This window comes from Typha angustifolia, chromosome 7, assembly GCF_048772165.1.
Source record: "Typha angustifolia cultivar Huaian chromosome 7, ASM4877216v1, whole genome shotgun sequence".
NCBI classification, from domain to species: Eukaryota; Viridiplantae; Streptophyta; class Magnoliopsida; order Poales; family Typhaceae; genus Typha; species Typha angustifolia.
In genome coordinates this window covers 2,696,702-2,708,006 of record NC_133245.1, presented here as the reverse complement: position 1 = coordinate 2,708,006, position 11,305 = coordinate 2,696,702, and the positions used below count along the sequence as shown (strand labels likewise).

At 37.5% G+C, this 11,305-nt stretch overlaps 2 protein-coding genes across 2 annotated transcripts; one reads left to right on the top strand and one right to left on the bottom strand.

The window, feature by feature from the left end:
• The first annotated feature begins 1,463 nt into the window (after positions 1–1,463).
• Positions 1,464–4,110, top strand: LOC140763415 (probable WRKY transcription factor 74). Its single transcript, XM_073101601.1, has 4 exons — positions 1,464–1,616; positions 2,074–2,924; positions 2,996–3,121; positions 3,496–4,110. The coding sequence occupies exons 2-4, from the start codon at positions 2,131–2,133 to the stop codon at positions 3,638–3,640; spliced, it is 1,065 nt and encodes a 354-aa protein (XP_072957702.1). The 5' UTR covers positions 1,464–1,616; positions 2,074–2,130; the 3' UTR covers positions 3,641–4,110.
• A 1,274-nt stretch (positions 4,111–5,384) lies between these two features.
• LOC140763998 (calmodulin calcium-dependent NAD kinase-like) lies at positions 5,385–11,301 on the bottom strand. Its single transcript, XM_073102402.1, has 9 exons — positions 11,160–11,301; positions 10,880–11,080; positions 10,541–10,764; positions 10,369–10,430; positions 7,546–7,761; positions 6,961–7,090; positions 6,497–6,837; positions 6,002–6,143; positions 5,385–5,801 (listed from the first exon to the last, which is right to left on the bottom strand). The coding sequence occupies exons 1-9, from the start codon at positions 11,167–11,169 to the stop codon at positions 5,559–5,561; spliced, it is 1,569 nt and encodes a 522-aa protein (XP_072958503.1). The 5' UTR covers positions 11,170–11,301; the 3' UTR covers positions 5,385–5,558.
• Positions 11,302–11,305: the final 4 nt, after the last annotated feature.

Sequence of the window (11,305 nt, the reverse complement as noted above, 5' to 3'; positions counted from 1 at the left end):
CCTCTTTTTTTAAGGTTTATCATGAGAATATTTATCAAGTAAAAAAGATATTTTTTTTCTTGTACTATGATATTGCTAAAATATTAGATAGCTTTTAAATATTTTAAAATAATTTACGAAAAAATAAAATGGAAATTATATTAATTTAACTAACATAATGATTTTCTTTTTCAAAAACATAGCAATTATTGTAAACATAGCAATTAGATTGTGTTTCTATGGAGATAAATTAAGTGTTCTCTACATCTCTATTAACGGCCAACTAACTATACAATGCCTAAAATATATCTTAAGAAAACATAGACATAGTAAGTTACAAATAGGCCAAAACCATCCAACATCAACTATAATTTACTATAAAAAAAATTAAAAATAAATAAATCTGATTAAGCTAGTAATAAAAATACAAAAGACCCACAATTTATATGATACACAAGATTGTCTCTCTCTCTCTCTCTCTCTCTCTCTCCAGTGGTACAGATATCCAAGTCTGAAAGATACGAGTCATCCTTCTTGTGGAGTGTGCCAATGGAGGGGTAATGGTGATGTTTCTATTGCTGAAGACCAGACCAGACCAGACCAGATGCTCTCCAATAAATAAATAGCATTCCAAAGCTCACCCTTATTAAATGGCTTATAATGTTGTATTATCTCTTAGATTCTTTTTGTTTTAAAAAGATAAAGAGAGGAGGAGGAGGAGGGGGAAAAAGTGTTTTGGGGAACTCCAAAAGTGTAACTCCCTCATAATTGCGTTAATATTCGCAATGAATGCTTCATTATACTTCTATAATATGTATATATATATTATATATATATAATCGTATATTTGATATGTTATATGTCAACGTCACAGACCAGTTTGAGATCCCTAATAATGCTTAGAGTTAATCAAATCACTCTAATTAGTGAGGCAACTTACGTAGTGGACCGTGCACCCAGGAACAACACTAACCTAAGCCCGGAGATGGGGGCGCGCGCAGGATAGCAAGGGACCGTAATATTTTATATCATTATTGGTGACCACTAATTCCGAGGCAATCACCGGGTGGTCCCGGGCCGAGTCAACGCAGCGCACTGACCCTTTGCGCGGGGGGTGTGGGCCCCACCGCCCGGCTTAACCCAACCCAAGGGCTGCCGCGGTCAACAGCGAACGGCCAACCGGTAGGTGTCGGTCAAAGGCCCCGGCCTCCCTACCGACACGTGTCGGCCTCGTGTCCTCCCAACCCGCAACGGCTACCTAGAGATGCCCTCTTTCGTGCTTCCCCTGCCGTTTTTGACCTGCAAAAGGGGGATCAAAGAAACAAAAACAAACAGAGCTCGACGACATCACAGCCGTCCGTTTCCATCGACGGTATTTTTGCATATGACCCCCTCCGAAATAAAGAGGTTTTATCTATTACTATATTTCTAATGCGCCCCCTCACAATCCCGTGTCTAATATTTTAGTCCCTGGAAGCGTTTCTTTTTTCTAAGGATGCCAGAGTATTATATTAATTAAAAGATGAAAATTTTCTCCTTCTGCGTCCGGTCTCCCCCTTCACACCTTCCTATCCTTGGGAAGCCATGGGAAGGCCACCACCTCCACCACCGCTCTAGGGCATCCGCCGAACCCCAAGGTCATCTATATGCTCTTCTAGCTTTCGCTGTCCTCTTGCGAGGAACAGATTTGTTTTCTATTTGAATTTAACGAAGCCCCCATGTGGGTTGTTCGTGTTTTGATGAGATTTCACGCAAGCAATTCGAGCCCGCGTCTGGTTTTTGGGTTGTTGGTTGAATCTGATCGTCAAAATCTGATCTTGGTTGCCATTTTTATCCTTTCGGTTTGTTTTGTTAGATGGGATTGGACTTTTGGGTCAATTTTGGTGCTTTGTTCTGGGATTTCGGAGTTTCCTACGGTTGCTTGTTTATTTTGTTCTGGTATGGTAGTTTAGGAATACCTCTCGTGGATACAATTCGATCAAGTTCCACGAAATTTAGTCATCCAGAGATCATCAATTCTTTTTTTCCTCCCCCCGTACGTGTTACTTTTATTTTCTGATCTAACTGATGAACTGAGTTTTGGGTGTTTCTCAGATGCGCTTACTGCTGAACCTTTAGAAGTTTTAGGGTGATCAGCGGTGTTAGCTTGAGATGGAGGAGTTGGAAGAAGCTAATAGAGCAGCTGTGAATAGCTGCCACAGAGTTCTGAACCTCCTCTCCCAGTCCCAAGATCATGTCCAGTATAAGAATTTAGTGACAGACACTGGGGAAGCTGTTTCTAGATTCAAAAAGGTGGTGTCTTTGCTCAGCAATGGTGTTGGTCATGCAAGAGTTAAGATTGTGAGAAGAAGCCAGCCCCCTTTGAATCAGAAGTGCTTCTTAGATAACCCATTAGTATCTAAACCAGACCCTTCTCCCAAGCCTCTCCAACTCCTCCCAAGAAATCCTTTAGGCAGGCAAGGATCAGAGCGGGGTTCTACTACCAGAATTGCAAACCAATTCAACCAAAAGATATTCCTTGATACCCAAACGGTGGAAGTGAATCCCTCTTCTAAGAGCACTCACCAACTTGCGCCGCAGACTTCATCCCCACACTTCCAAATCCTCCAGCCGCAGCAGCAGCAAAACAATCAAGGGTATCAGTTTCAGCCGCAAATGAAGTTCCAATCTGACATGTTCAAGAGGAGCAGCAGCGGCATAAACCTCAAGTTTGATACTTCGAGCTGCACGCAGACCATGTCGTCGACGAGATCTTTCTTATCTTCCCTGAGTATGGATGGTAGTGTGGCCAGCTTAGATGGGAAGGCGTTTCATTTGATCGGTGGGCCGGCTTCGTCTGATCCGGTGAATGCACACCCGCCTCCTAAGAGGAGGTGTACTGGTAAAGGAGAGGATGGTAATGGTAAATGTGCAACCAGTGGGAGGTGCCATTGTACGAAGAGGAGGTTAGATCATATAAACTACATCCAGTTCTTGCTGATGGAAACAAGGTATAACTTGGTCTTATTTTTCGTAGGAAGCTGAGGGTAAAGAGATCCATAAAGGTGCCTGCTATCAGCAACAAGCTTGCTGATATACCTCCTGATGAGTACTCGTGGAGGAAATATGGACAGAAACCAATTAAGGGTTCTCCTCATCCTAGGTATGACAAGCTTTAAAAGAAAAAAAAAATTGAATCAGCATATCGAGTACAATCTCCATTAATATGTCATAATTATGAGTTGATTGGTCTAGTAATAGTAAGATCTGATTGGCGTTGTTGTCCATGAGGTTGTGAATATATGTGTGCATAGTGAATTCATTTTTTACTTCCCAAGTATATATATCTGTTATCTACCTGCTTGAATTTGTTATGCCTCTTCATAGGGTTCCTCAAGCTTTTTTCTTTCTTCTGCTTATAAGGTGTCACTTTCAGTAGTATAGTGATGATTATTTCTTTCGAAAAAGTTGGATGTTTTGCTTTAATCCTCTATGTTAAGAAACAACCTGCTGAGATCACCACTTCAATTAATGCAGGGGTTACTACAAATGCAGCAGCATGAGGGGCTGCCCTGCAAGGAAGCATGTCGAGCGGTGCTTGGACGACCCCGCAATGCTCATCGTAACGTATGAAGGCGAGCACAACCACACCAGGTTGCTAACTCAGTCTGCCCAAACTTAGAAGCCTTGGATCTTTCCTCCACCAATGCAAGTGCCAACCTCATTTAAGATTGATAGGGCTAGTCTGTTAAACGGAGTAATTGGAGCCCTTCAGCATTGGTTAAGATATGCCCTTCAGTCTTGGTTGAGGGGGGCCTACAAGTTCATCCCCCTTAGAGCCACATAGAAATGCTAACTCAATCAATGAAGAAAAGTGACTCTCAATCTTGCTGTAACACTTCAATATGTCAAAACTTGTGTGACGAGGCAGTTGAAGAGTTGGAAGGGTTCGATAGCGAACTGTAGAAGATAATTGTGCACATTGTATAATCTTTTTTTAAGGGAATGTTAGTGTTTCATGTTGATCAAACTTTTACTTGCTACATCTCTATCTTTCAGTACTTCTGCTGCTGCTGGTCTTTGTGGATGTCTCATGCTGTAGTTTTCAACCGATCTTTTGGCAATGTCAAACTGTGTCTTGGGTTGTCCTTGCCTGTGCCTCTTGTCTCTAATGATGGAAGTATTTGGACCCATGAAACTTCGCAAGATGCCACCATTTATGCAACTTTTACAGCAACTCCATGGAGTAATTTGCTTATCATGTCTAGATGTTATCCTACTATCTCATTCCAGGAATCCAGCAGCTTATACCAAGAACTAAGAAAGAATATATTGAGAGGATTGAAAACCAAACAGCTAAGTGATTTTACTAGTTGATACATCCCTCTTTAATCTCATCAGGGCATCATCAAACAGCTAAGAGAGAAGTATTTTTAGGTGGCTGCAAGCCCCCAGATTAGCTTCTCCCCTCTCTGGGTCCCAAGCCAAGCTTGTTCCTTTTCCTTTGTGCAATTTATAGAACAAGTTGGCTCAAAGCTAAGCCCGTGATTTGCTTCAGTCTAATTCTTTTGTTTCCGAAGTACCGAGGAATAAATCCTAGTCCTAACTTTAGTTACTTAAACTAATGATACCAAATTGCATAATGGCTTCATATTTAATTAATGACATAAGATATATACTTTTGAATCTTCCAGAGCTGCTTATCTTTGAACAGTAAGGGGGGGAAATACTAAATATTTCTTGTGAAACAAATTAAGACGTATATCTTTGAAGTGTTGTAGCAGTCACAGACTCTATCCAGAAGTAGAATTCGACTTGCATTAAAAGATATTTTTCTTGGATAATCGAATATTTAGCGAATAAACGAGAGAACGTGCCAGCATAACCCAAATTAATGCAGGAAATGCTTAAATTATACGTGGAATATTCTAAGGTTCATCTAGAAGTAGAATAAAATACTCCTAAACTCAATAGTTTGCCAGGCTAATGATGAGAAAATATTAGGTATGAAAGGCACATTATTCCATTAATATATTCCTTTTATATCTATTAAAATGTCTCGATGAAGTTAAACCACTGCTAAAAGCCAAATCTTTTGTGTCAACTAAGTCAATACTGGCCCACACTACATAAACACTTAAATCTGTGGATTATGAATAAATGATTGATCTGAAAAGCATCCAGCTTGATATTTATTAGCTTCAATTATATTTTAAGACTTTGAAATACTTGTAATGCTATCCTTGTTGGATAAAACTTTTTACCTTCAAATCAGATGAATAGGAATTCAAATTTCAAAGGCATCGATTTAATTAGACAAAGATAGATAAAAATGTTCTACTTCTTAGAACCATATATATAATGCACACCCTTGTACTATTTAAGTGCGGAGATAGATGGTAATATTTTTAAAATATTTCAGAGAGTAGATCATACGAATTTAACTTTATTATAAATATCTGCATTATGTGGTACCACATTCAGACGAAATAAATAACTTGCACAGGTCGGGGTACGACATCCCATGCTCATCTCAGGCATGCATGGTCTGCATCACAAATTATAAGGGGGAAAACATATGGGGCCCACGCATACACGATTCACGAGGCAGCCCGGGCCTCGATGCCACCAATTGCAGCTTTGAGCTCTTGCTGGATCAACATCCTTGATGGGTTCATGACCATATCATTCCAAACGGATCGAGACCCACATGTGGTGTCACTTTGAGGATAGAGTTCATACACTGAGTTGGCGTTCTCATTCAACTTGCTCACCTTCTCAAGACAGTTGATCTCCTGTGGCTCCACCAGCAAGCTGCTGTTTCCATCCTTCCATGCTATCAACTGTGACAGAGAAATGGGCCATTGAAGTAATCATTCAAGTTTCTTACCTTTGGAATTGTATGGTTAAAATATCAAAAGAGTAATGGGGGTGAGTGTTTAAGTATCAGAGTTCTCAGTCTCGAGCTTTCTTTATAAAAAACTTAGGCCTCATTTGATTGTCGGTTAAGTCTTATGAGTTAGGCGAATGGTTTATGACTGACCTTGGCGGATCCCATGGTGTTGGTGCTGTAGAGCCTGGCATTGTCTACTAGATTGCAGTATTTGGGGAAGGCATTGGCAAATCTCTGGTGGGACTTCAGCTGGGACTTCACTCTCACTGCTCTACCCGTTATTATCGCTCTCCTGCACGCAGTTCAAAATAATCTATTACTTAAGACATCATTTACTTTAGAAATAAAATAAATCATAGGTATTTATTTTTGTTAATCTCAAAATAAGATCTTTATTTTGAGAATAGTTATTTTTTATATTCACTTGTATTTCAAAATAAAAGTAAAATAATTATATTTCATATGATATAAAGTAAAAAAAACATTAAAAAAAGAGCATGTCTTGTTTTTTATAAAATTATCATGAATATCTCCTCCTGATTTGATATAAAGTAGTTTGATATAGTAGATATCAAGTAGTTTGATATGATACAGTAAGATATAATTTTGATGACTAATGTTAGTATTTTAAAATGTGAATCTCACCTGATTGCTCTCACCACTGCAAGATAGCCATCACACACAACTCCCACCAGCTCTATCCTATAAGGCCTCCTTGCACTAGCACTCTGCTGACAAATATTGCCATCATCATCTTCTTCTCCTTCTTCCACAGGTTCCCAGTAGTCCTCAACGACGGTCCCGTCGTCTTCAACCTTGTATCCCACACCCATGCGATACCGTTTGTGGTGGACGGCGCGAGCCATGGCAATCGTCTGCTCGACGAACGGCTCCCAGGAGAGAGTACCATCCATGATAACATCTCGACCTTCGTTCAGCGCCGTCACGAGGAGGGAGGAAGCTGCATCTGTTGATGACTGGTGCACCTGATCAGAAGAACACCCACGTCAGGATTTATTTGTTTCAGTAAAAGATCATATGTGTAATGTGTCTATATATTTTGACGATCAAGTGCAATTAAAGTTCTAATTAAGCTGCATCGTACGTACAAGCTCAGCAGTTTGGAGCATATCATTATGGTGACCTCTGGAGCTAATGGCTCGGTAGATGACATCCGTCTCCTTGAATGCATCCGCCTCCACAACCACCGCGTTCGCCTCCGCCCCCGACCAGAATGCCCTGAAAACGAACGCACCATTAATCAGTTGTCTCACGTAACCTTCGGTTTCTACGACGTTTAATTAGTAGACTCGTACTTGCATATATGCACAAGATACTACTAACAACCCATGATCAAGATAATATATTAATGCAAATTTCGTCGAGTCAAAATGCAAGTCAAAGTCTAACAGGGCTTCTATCGACTCAAAAAACTTTGACCAGCAATGATGCAATCCAATCCTTAAATCTAGTGCATTTATTGGTTTTGGTCCTTTCGATAACCACAACAATCCGAATTCACTCCCAACCAATCTTTAATTGAGTCGGGTTTAGATTTAATTAAGACTCTAATAATTATAGTTATAATTGGTCGGACTTGGAGTTGGGCTTGACACGAAGAATGCTCAGCTCTGGTCTTAACCTATAATTTTAGATAGATAAAATAGAGAGACACAGAGAGATTAGCACTTAACTCTTTGAGTATTTCCTTGAGGACGGTGCTCTTACCGGCTCCCATTCCACCACCCATGAGGAGTAGAACCGGACTCCTGTCGCTTAATGCCACGGGAACCATCACGTCTGTGCATTGGGATTCATTGGCAATCCCAATAGCCTTCATCTCCTCCACCAAAGTCGAGAAGACTCTTGTCACCTTTAGGTCTCTTGTCACCCTCTCAAACCTCAGTTTCCTGCGTTCCAATGCAATGCAAATGCTCACAAGTGAGGCCTCTGCCATCTTGCAGCATAATTTTGTCAATTTTTGATTTAATTGAAGAAGAATTCTTTTTTTCAATTTTTGCATCATCTAAAATGGATGAACTTGAGATTGTCTTATTTATAGAGCCAATCTTTGCACAGAAACGCTATCAATTTTAGTCACATTGCATTCTCATTATTTATCTTCACAAAATACCTTTGGCAGATATCCTTGGACGCCAATATAGCTACGGTTTGAATCCCCAATTAATGGCCCTTTTGGTAGCGGGCTGATATATATATATATATATATATATATATTTTTTTTTTTTGATTGAGATAAAATAAATACTCATAGGATAAGGAATGGTGCTCATCTATTCTATTTATTTTATTCTTTTATATTTTTGTACGTGGTTGAAAAAATAAGGATAAATATAAGGAATAATCTAAACTATTTTTTGGTACACAATAATTATCTCAACTATCAAAAATATTTTATCCCCTTAACTTTCAAGATGGAATTAAAAAAATAACTAATTTATTTTTGTCAATATAAAATTCTCTTTTAAATTACACATGCATATAAGAGGTAAATATATTATCTTTTTTATTTGGTGACTATTTATGGATATAAATAGATAATATAAATCTAATAAAAGGAAGTGGGGGTGAGGTATTTTTGATAGTTTAGAGCATCTCCAACTGTGGCTTCGTATTTGGACTCGGAGCAAAAAATGGAGCAAGAAGCCGATGCACTCTAACACACCGAGCTCCATATTTATTAAAATAATAATATAATATATATTATTATATTAACTATTTTAAATTACTTAATAGGTCATCTTACTATTATTATTTTTTAATAAATAGTATATGGTTAGAAAACTCTTATTGAGATCTTTAAAATAAGACTAATATTCAATAGTTTCAATAGTAATTTTAAATTACTAATTTTTTAATTAAACGCATTGAAATTACATTACACGAAATAAACATCGAAATAAGTATTACATGTCATTAACTAAAAATATCAAAATTACATTGGGAATAATTTTGAGTAATTATATTTTATGACACATAATTTATTAAACTTATTTTTATAAATAATAAAAATTTTAAATTTTAAATTAACTAAAAAATAACTTAATATTAGACTCATTTTAAAGGTCTTAATGAGACATTTCCAATGGTATTATTTTTGTTAAAAATCGATTAGTAAAACTAATTATATACTCAGTTTAATTAACTAAATTATTTAATAAATGATACAAATAGAATTAAAATTATTGAATGTAATAATTATTGGACAGTTTTGATATTTTTAAAAGGTTGAAATGACAAATGGAGCCGAGCTCCATTTTCATGGTGGGGCTCCAAATTTGGAGCCCCACCGTTGGTAGCTCCAAATTTGAAGCTAGCTTTAGAGTCCGATTGGAGCTCAACCGGACTCCAAATTCTAAATTTGGAGCCCGGTTGGAGTTGCTCTAAGATTATTGTGAAAAGCAGGTGATAGTTCCGAGGATGAAAAAGAAATTATTCATAAATATAATGACATATATTAGATAAAAATAAGAGTTTGATTGTGATAAAAAAAGATAAGAAAATAAAAATGATGATATTAACTTTGTTGCATTTTCCTCGATTTGATTTTTGTAAATACTATTTTACAAATAAAAAGAACTATATTGTCTTTTTTTTTTTTTGTGGTGAAACACTATATTATCTTTTTAATGTTAATTTTGGAATTTCTGCCCAAAAAATGATTTAATTAAATTCGTCATGATTTATATTACAAATACTATCACAAATATGCTCACGGGTGAGGACCCATATTAGAATATTTCACTAGATATATATTATAAAATATCATCAACTATACTATAGTCAAGTTTTAATATGCTCAACATTGAATTGGACTTTCAAAATGCGACACAAAACATTAATATAAATATTAAATAATACATAAATAAAAATCTGATAGATAACATGAATAAGAGTTTGAGAGAGGCAAAGTAGTTATTATTTGCCAAAAGGGGATAACCCATACTTTTAATTCCATTTTTCTTGTACCAGTTGAGAGCTGAGCTAAAGCCTAAAGAGAACATAATAAACTATACTTATAATATTTTTAGCATAAATAGTTAGATAACAGAGATTGTTTATATTTTGTATTGAATATTATTAGAAAACCTCCTAACCAATGTCTCCATCGGATTAGAGAACTACGTGGTCTCATGGCAATCGTGAACCGAGATAAACTATGGCCGGCATGGCTCTGCATTATATCATTGAACAGAGAGCTTTAATCAGGTTCAGGGCCAACTTGGAACATATAAAAGTTGGCACGTTTGTATTACTATATTGCCACGTTGATGAGCCGAAACTTGTTTTGTTTTAGTTTTTAATTCCAAAGGATGATATTATACAAATGGGCATCATTCATTTATTATTTAAGATATATATTTTTATATATAGGCTCTTATAAAATTTCGTATATATGTGTCTATTTTTCTTCGAATTACTTTTTGACATTTATAAATTAAAATATTATTAGTTATAATGTTTATCTAATGAAAGGAGAGGATAAAACTACACACCTTGTGGCCTCCAATACCATGTTCTTGAACTTCCTTTTGGGTTGACCCTCAGCAGACAAAACCTATAAATTAATAGATTCAGAGTTAAAAGGTACAAAGAATAGACAACATGTGTGTTATAATAAAGAATTTGCTTGTTGAAAAGAAACGTAAAAGAGTTTATGGGTTTTACCTGGCTGACCATGTGAGTAGCATGAGACCAGTGGAATCCAAAATACCCAAGTATGCATTTATCCAGCTCTTCAATGAGCTTCACATACAGGGCTTCAGCATTTGGGTCTTCGGAAAAGAAGGCAAATATATCATCTTCACATCCTTTAGCTTTCCTAAGGTAATCAAATGCCAACTTGGATAGCTGAGGGCATTCATGCGTGCCTTTGAATCCGATCTGCCTAGCTACAAGAACATAGACAGATCTCAAAGATCCATTCTCTCTAATTTTTTTTATTTTTAATTTTTTTCTCTCAAGATGGATGTAGAGAAAAATCTTTGGATTAAAGAAATTATCTACCAACGTAGAGCGAGAACTTCTCCAGCTCCTCGACCCGGCCGGATTCCGTCAAGACGAGCCGCGGCATCTCCCTTGGGTCTCTCGCAGACGGTCGCTTCTTCTGACGGCGGTAATGTGCTGCTGCTGCTGCTGCGGCGGCGGCGGCGGCACCGGCCACGGAGAGGGCAATGAGATGGAGAATGCCCAATTCAGTAGCAACATCTGAGCAGAAGAGACGAAGAGCGAAATATTAGATGATTTCTTAGCAAGAGAAGAGAAGAAGAAGCAGATAAGTGCTTACCTTTGCTCATGGCGATTGGGAGAAGGACGGGTTTGATTAGATAGAAGGTATAGGAGTTGGAGAGGTTGAATGTGGTACATAAAAGTAGCTCTCCTTTCGATTTAAGACGCGAAGAAGAGGTAGGGAGGTTTGTTCTGCTCACCTGC

What these genes read in the sequence shown, in the direction of transcription:
- LOC140763415 (XM_073101601.1), top strand. Translation starts at nt 2,131, where the DNA reads ATGGAGGAGTTGGAAGAAGCTAATAGAGCAGCTGTGAATAGCTGCCAC. An exon ending in TGCCATTGTACGAAGAGGAG is followed by an intron (nt 2,925 to 2,995) that starts GTTAGATCATAT and finishes TATTTTTCGTAG; the next exon opens with GAAGCTGAGGGTAAAGAGAT. An exon ending in AAGGGTTCTCCTCATCCTAG is followed by an intron (nt 3,122 to 3,495) that starts GTATGACAAGCT and finishes CAATTAATGCAG; the next exon opens with GGGTTACTACAAATGCAGCA.
- LOC140763998 (XM_073102402.1), bottom strand. An exon ending in ATGGTATTGGAGGCCACAAG is followed by an intron (nt 7,762 to 10,368) that starts GTGTGTAGTTTT and finishes ATTGGAACGCAG; the next exon opens with GAAACTGAGGTTTGAGAGGG. An exon ending in GCAGTGGTGAGAGCAATCAG is followed by an intron (nt 6,144 to 6,496) that starts GTGAGATTCACA and finishes AACTGCGTGCAG; the next exon opens with GAGAGCGATAATAACGGGTA.